General features: G+C 40.0%; 1 protein-coding gene across 1 annotated transcript in view; it reads right to left on the reverse strand.

Annotated features, from left to right (window-relative positions):
- Positions 1-7,743, reverse strand: part of ptprua (protein tyrosine phosphatase receptor type Ua) — a 502,564-nt gene that overhangs the window by 148,652 nt on the left and 346,169 nt on the right. Inside the window, exon 12 of the mRNA XM_037693627.1 lies at positions 634-736. Coding sequence (XP_037549555.1) covers positions 634-736 — 103 coding nt within the window. The remainder of the gene's footprint in view (positions 1-633; positions 737-7,743) is intronic.

Below are 7,743 nucleotides of genomic sequence, written 5' to 3' on the forward strand. Positions count from 1 at the left end.
AACAACAACAACAGTTTCTCAGTATGTATACTAGGTTCATTTGTAATAAAACATGGGGTTATGAAAATTGCAAATCATGGCATTCTATTTATTTCTTTACTTTTTACTTTATGTCACAACCTTTTCAGATCTGGGGTTGTTTCTGTGTACTCCGATTCTAAACACACAAAACTGTGTGACTGATAAAAATATACACACAACTACTGAGAGTTATTAACAGTAAATAATATCATTCTGCAAACAACATTCATGTTGCTTTTAAACCACATTGGCTTGTTTTTTGTTGAATGACTCAGTGTAACATGTGCATTGCTGTTTATCTGAGTATATATTCAGGTCTATAGGGCCCAGGTTGTTTTTTATGTCACCCAGATATATACAAGAGTGTATTTTCTTATCACCATGGTGGTTTATATTTGCTGCATAAATCCTGTAACTTTAAAGACTTGCCACTTGGATTAGCATGACATAATACTTTTTAGATTTTTTTTTTTACCTCTTGCTGTGGTACAAGCTGAACAAACTGATTGCTGCTGCTTCACAGAGCTCTTTTTGACTACAGCTATAAATACCAGAGCATGGAGAAGCACTGAATGAGCGCCGGCATAGGTGCGGAGCATATTCTTTTTGTACCTGACAGGAGCTCCTCTCCCCAGGGCAGGGCGAAGAAGAACAGTGATAGTACTCTCTGACTCGCTCAGCGGAGAGGGAATGTCTTCGTAGTCGAATACAGGAGCTAAGAGAGGAGATGTAGGAGGAAAAAGCAAAAAGAAGAATTTGGCCAGGGATACAAAAAAACAGAAATACTGCCAAATGAAAAAAAATCCTGAGAAGCATTAAATAAACAAAGATTTGTTGAAAGCAGGCAGTCGTCTTCCTCATGTTTGTGTGCCTATTACCATAATGTCTCATAACCCAATAGAAGCATTTTAGTAAAACTTGCAGATAATAATCATTGAATGTACATCTGCAGGCAATTAAGTTTACAAGTCAGCATGATTCAAGATGGCTGCCGCAGACAGCTAACCTTTAAAAACCCCAAAATGACTATAATTCATTGTGTTTTAGTGATACTGACCTCAAGTTTAACATGTTAGTAAATGGGACTGAACACACACATATTTCGGTTGGAAACCTATTGAGCAAAATTTCTGCTTCAAAATTTGCCTTTAATTGTTTGGCGTCAACTTTATCCATTAGTAAAATATCGTATGAACCAATAAAGAAGATTTTATTAAAACTTCCAGCAAATATTCATTGTGTGTACCTGATGAACAATTGGAGCCAGCTCAAATCGAAATGGTTACCATGGTCAAATGAGCTTTGAAAACACAACAAGCAGTCAGTTTTACATATACTGTGCTAAAGTTTGGTGAACTTTTTGTGTGAAGATGGTGCCGTATGTGAGGCACGCCTTCTGCAACTGGTCATTTATTTTGTTGTTGGGCTGTTTGGATTACAGTGATCCCTCCCTTATCGCAGGTGTTACGTTCCAGACTCACCCCATGGTAGCTGAATGTTTGGGGATATAAAGGTCATAGATGTTTTTTCACTTACTAATGTCAAATGTTATATAACTTACCGGTATATAACCATGTGTGTGCGTTAGTGTTGTTTTGTCTTTGTAAAGTGGAGCCTGCAGAAGCATGGAGCCTTTCTCTGGAGAAACTCAAGGCCCTAAGCTGGAAAGCAGAGTTGTCTGGCCTCGCTTTTGTCTGATAACCATTATCAAAAGACACTTCCTTATACCGCCTGTGAGCAGTCCTTAGAAGACATAGCCATGTAACATCTTGATGTTATGTTAAGACATCTTATTCAATGCTGCTCCATCTGGCAAGATCAAAATTCGGGGTGAAGAAAGATCTTCTCTTTTCCTGTGTGGCTTGTATATTTAATGAGCTGATGATAGGATAATTAAATTATCCAAGAGTGAAAACCTGCAAAGTAGCAGCGTTATATTTATTTGATTATATATATATATATATGTATGTATGTATGTATACGGCTTTATAAACCCTTCTCACATTAACCCTTCCCACACTCTTATTAACCTTTCCCACTCTCTTATTCGTATGCTCTTGAACACTTTGGCAATCGTGATGAATATGATAACAATGAGATTAATATACAGTAGTGCACAGCATGTACAGTATACACAATATAAAAACTGGGTTTAAAAAAACCTGCAATACAGTGACGGCGCAAAAAGTCAACCGCAACATTGCGAGGGATCACTGTGTTATTAATCAGCATGTCAAGCCCTTACTGGTGTACAATCACCAAACACTTCTGGGCTTGCAACGATGTCAAGTCAATTTAAAGTCAACGTCATTGTCATTTGCATCATATTTGGTGCATGAGGTGGAACGAATTTATGTATACAGGGTCTCAGTTACGCCCAAAAAATATCAACATATAAGGTATAAAAAGAAACAGTAAATCCAAGATATTCACTAAGATATACGCTAAACAAATGCCAAATGGTACACTAAAATATCTAATATATTGTATGCTAAACACTAATAATGTAAAACAATATAGCATAACAACAGCAGCCTGAATATGAATCTGTCGTGAGCAGATGGGTACGAATGAATAGAGCAGCATGAGACAATTAGCAGCATGAGATCAGCAGCATGGATAATCAGCACAGATAAGTCATATATCGCCAATTAAAGTGACATTATAGTCATTTTTCTTTACTTTTCAATACAGTGATTATCTTGGTTAGGGATTCATTAGTCTAACAGCTTCAGGGTAGAAGCTGTTCCTCAGTCTAGTGGTTCTACACTTAATGCTCCACAACCTCCTTCATGAGGGGAGCGGGGCAAAAAATGTGTGTGCTGGGTGAGTGGAGTCCTTCATGATGCAGGTGGCCCTGCATGTGCCAAGAATAGAGTGATTTCTGAACCTGATCAACAAAAAATGTTGCTTCCTTTTCTGCCAAGGTACCCAGCTTACATGTACCATGCCTTAACCCCACCTCTGTCTAAAAGCATCACCGCTGCCATGAATGCAATTGACTGCTGTTAAGGATTATGGCCTGTTTAGTGCACTATTCTGAGGCTCTCCACCCTGTCGATACCTGATTGGCACCTGATATCTGTCATATGCCCTGATGAGGTGCATCAGTGCAAGGCCACTGGCTCTCCTCGTCCCTGTTGACGCAGGATGAACCTGCACAACCTGAGGCCTCTACGCTGCAATATATTTTACTCATTACTCATATATATCCTTTGTGTGCAGGTCTTGTAGGCCTCCCACACAAAACCACTGACTGATAACTAGAAAAAGCAGCTAAACTAAAAATAAAACACTCATATTATAAATAGGACATGCTGTATCTAAAAACTGCACAACTTGAGCAAAACTCCAGGGATGCTGAGGTTAAGTCTTGTTCTCTCTGATTACTATATAAAGTGAATTAACTGGAGCATGTCATGGATTAAGTGGAGATCCAAGAACAACATATGAACTCAGGCCAAAACAAAAAGGATATGGAATATGAGAGGTGAACGTTTCACTTTCTGACGCAGCAGATCTGCTTCCAGTACAAGCCTGCTTGTGTAACTTATTACCTGAGCAACAAACAGGAACAGCTGAGGTCTGCATTACAGGGTGCTGTGTCGATATGTATTTCAGTCAGCGCGTGTTAGGTATTGAATTACAATGAATTATGAAACATCTAATAGCAGCTTTTCCTTTTAATTGTTTGGTACTAAACTGGAACAGAGGCCCATGTGGCAGCAGCCTGCAGAAAAAGTGTGAAGACTGCTGGCCAGACTGTATACACAATCATCAATGTGATACGCACTGTGGAGTTGTGCATCTCTGGTTTGTGGCAGTTACAGTTTGTATCTTGATACACAACCAACAACCTGATTCATTAATTAACAGCAGCTAACACCGATGTAATACAGTATTATTCAGCTCTAACACACTGACATTTATCAAGCCATTTTCTTCACCCAATTTTTACTTCCCAGGTCATGGAATAGCTGATGCCACTCGTCAGCAGTCACTCTGCGACAGACAAGGTACTAACTGGACAGGTCTCAAGTCCAACAAGGAGACAGATAAAAAAGACAAACACTCACACCTAGGGACAATGCAGAGTTGCCATGTAGCATGCATGTTGTTGTGTCTGTGGGAGAAAAACTCGTGTACCCACAGAAAAACCCACAAATGCACATGGAGAATGTAAACTCCACCCAGAATGGTCTCCAAGCAAAAAGGCGACTTTCTTGCTGTGAAGCAACAGCTCTAACCACTGTCTGCCATGCCGCCATATTCAGATACAACATACGGCAAAACAAAAAAATGGTTTATGTCAGTTTTTGAAACTAATTTACTTGCTTAAACTAAATAGCTGCTCACAAATAGGTTTCAAATTTGCAAAACACTTTAATAAAACCTGACTCACAAAAAATAATAATACACAAATAATTTGGGCTTAAGGGAACTGGTGGTTCAACTGGTAGAGCTGCTTCCTCTCAGCGAGCAGGTCCCCGGTTCAAATCCCGGTCCGGAGGCCTTTCTGGGTGGAGTTTGCATGTTCTCTCCGTGCATGCGTGGGTTTTCTCCGGGTACTCCAGTTTCCTCCCACAGACCAAAAACATGCATGTTAGGCTGATTGGTAACTCTAAATTGTCCCTAGGTGTGAGTGAGAGAGTGAATGGTTGTTTGTCTCGTTTGTCTCTATGTGGCCCTGTGATGGACTTGCGACCTGTCCAGGGTGTACCCCACCCTTCGCACAGTGATTGCTGGACATGGGCACCGGCGACCCCTGTGACCCAAAAATGGAAGAAGCGGGTAAAAGATGGATGGATGGATGGATGGATGGATGGATGGATGGATGGATGGAAAAAAGAATACACATGACATCAACAGATGTATTTCATACTCTGTAATTTAGCAGCAAGCAGCTAAATGTATTTTAGCATTACAAATAATAAAACACATTTTTTTTCCTGGATTATTAGATTAATATTAATTTATTGCTTTTGAGAGTTTGTTGTTATTTACAGGAGCAGTTCTCCTTCTGAACAGTAGGTGTTGATGTGTCCTGCACAAGTTTATTTACTCTTTTTATTTTTATTTCAATGTTCAATGTTCAAGGTCCTTTATTGTCATTCACATTGCATGTGGTACATGAGGTGGAATGAAATTGTGTTTACATTGTGTATTTTTGCTAAATGTTGTCATCGTCGTATGTGTCTAGGCCTGTTATGATAACAAATTTAGCTGGGTGACTAATTGTCTCCGAAATTATTGTGATAAACGATAATATTGTTTGAAATTTGACAATAATTAGTAATTGTCAAATTTAAGAAGAAATGTTGGTTATCTGTTTTGAGTGTAATACATTTTTTCAACAACTGGATGGCAGTATAAGACTGTTTGAACTGAAGGATGGATAGTGAGGGAGCGAGCGGCGTGTCTCTTTAAGAAAAATGGGAGGGAGGCTCCTTGACGTGACATGAACAGTCGCTCTTTGGTTCTCAAAATGGCGGACGCTCGGTGTGGTTCGAGCGCTTTAGCATAGCATTTTTCACACAAAGCTTTTAATTAAAAAATCAATAAATAGGTTGTCAGCTGGGCAGCACGGTGGCGCAACTGGTAGAGCTGCTGCCTCTCAGCGAACAGGTCCCTGGTTCAAACCCGGTCCAGGTGCCTTTCTGGGTGGAGTTTGCATGTTCTCTCCGTGCATGCGTGGGTTTTCTCCTGGTACTCCAGTTTCCTCCCACAGACCAAAAACATGCATATTAGGCTGGTTGGTAACTCTAAATTGTCCCTAGGTGTGAGTGAGAGAGTGAATGTTTGTTTGTCTCGTTTGTCTCTATGTGTCCCTGTAATGGACTTGCGACCTGTCCAGGGTGTACCCCGCCCCTCGCACAGTGATTGCTGGACATGGGCACCAGCGACCCCCGTGACCCAAAATGGAATAAACGGGTAAAGATAATGGATGGATGGAGGTTCTCAGCTTCTTTTTGCAGAGAAAAACAAGTTTTTACACAAAGGCACAGGTTTCAACTGAATTTTGGAGCATCGACAAGATGGATTTTTCTTTCCCGAGGTCAGCCTGTTAGCTTAGCTCGTAGCTTAGCTTCTCAGCTTAGCTGCTTTTAACAATCCAAAAATGTGATTTTGGATTGTTAAAACAGATTTTAAAGAGAAAAGAGAAAGGGAGGAGTCAGTGAAGAACACTGGAGTTGAGCTTTTTGTCATCCAGGGTCTTCAGTAGAAAGAGAGAGACACAAAGAAATGATAAAGCAGATAAATGAAAATGAGGTTGATAATTTTCATTTATCATGTGATTAATTGATTTTTTGTTTATTGCAACAGGCCTATAAGTTTCTATACAGTAACGAAATGGGTTCTCTGCACTTAACCCATCAAATGTGAGATGAACCCAGGTGGAACGATGAGCAGCCAAAGGTGCCCAGGGAGCAGTTAGGGATTAGGTGTCTTGCTCAAGGACACCATGGCATGTGAGCATGGCAGAGAGTTGAACCTGCAACTTTCTGGTCCCAAGTCGGATGCCATACCTCTACACCATCTTGGCCCCCATAAAGTCTCTACCTTGCTGCTGTATGTTCAAATATTCACTTTTCTTACATGTTTAGCAGGAATCAGTTACTTTGTGGTTAAAGGAAATACATTATATAAATTTAACAACACAATTGTGTGTGAAGAAGCAGGCAGGACTTACAGTACAGACTCACAGTTTTGCACAGAGGCTGGTTTCAAAAATACAACAAGGCAGCTTCTGTTAATTGGTTCCTGCTGGCTTTAATTCTAAATGACAGAAAACGGCTGGGATGGTTGATCAGCAGAGTAGTTCTCAAAGTGTGGGTGCATCTGCCGGGGGGGGGGGGGGGTGTCTGTGGCCCAGTCTGAGGAATGAAACATTCCTTAATGAGTTTTTTCTTTCCCCAGCCAGGAATATGTTACAGGTGGAACAAAAGTTCAAATGTTTTGTTACATCCCAAACTTATTTTAGGGATGCACAGCACAACAAACAAATCTATTTATTAATATATTTGATTTGTCTTTTCACTTGCACTCCAAATCAACACAGCTGAGTTGAGTTCTATTCCATGAATCCATTTATTTTTATGCCAGAGTTTATGGCAAAGTTGTTTTTCTGTTTTCACGTTTATTTTTTGCCAAAATCTCATGTTTCATGTTTGTAGTTTATCATTAATATCTGAATACAGTAGTCCCTCGCTACTTTGCGGTTCGTTTATCGCGGGCTCGCTATATTGCAGATTTTCAAAGTAAGACTGGACATGATACAATTTAAAATAAATTATTTTAAATTATTTTGCACCATATGTGAAGCCCATAAGTGAAGGGAAAGCTCCTTCCTGCAGCTGATCAGCTGATTTCCTTCTCTGTCACACACACAATTCTCATGCTGCAGTTTTGTGAAGGTTAACTCTTTGCTGTCCAGATGCATGGATCGACGTTTGTCTTCCAACTTTTTATTCAACCTTTATTTAGACAGATAAGTCACATTGAGCCTAGAAGACTCATTTACAAGTGAGATCTGTTTAGACAGACAAAAAGTAGTGAAACTGGACATGTGTGGGAATTGGAGGCAAAAAAATTGCTATCAGACTCTTTCTTCTTGGCTAAGAAAAACTCATCCATCCATCCATCCATCCATCCATCCATCCATCCATCCATTATCTTTACCCATTTATTCCATTTTGGGTCACGGGGGTCGCTGGTGCCCAT

The sequence above is a fragment of the Nematolebias whitei genome, chromosome 19, assembly GCF_014905685.2.
Source record: "Nematolebias whitei isolate Nwh7 chromosome 19, NemWhi1, whole genome shotgun sequence".
Lineage (NCBI taxonomy): Eukaryota > Metazoa > Chordata > Actinopteri > Cyprinodontiformes > Rivulidae > Nematolebias > Nematolebias whitei.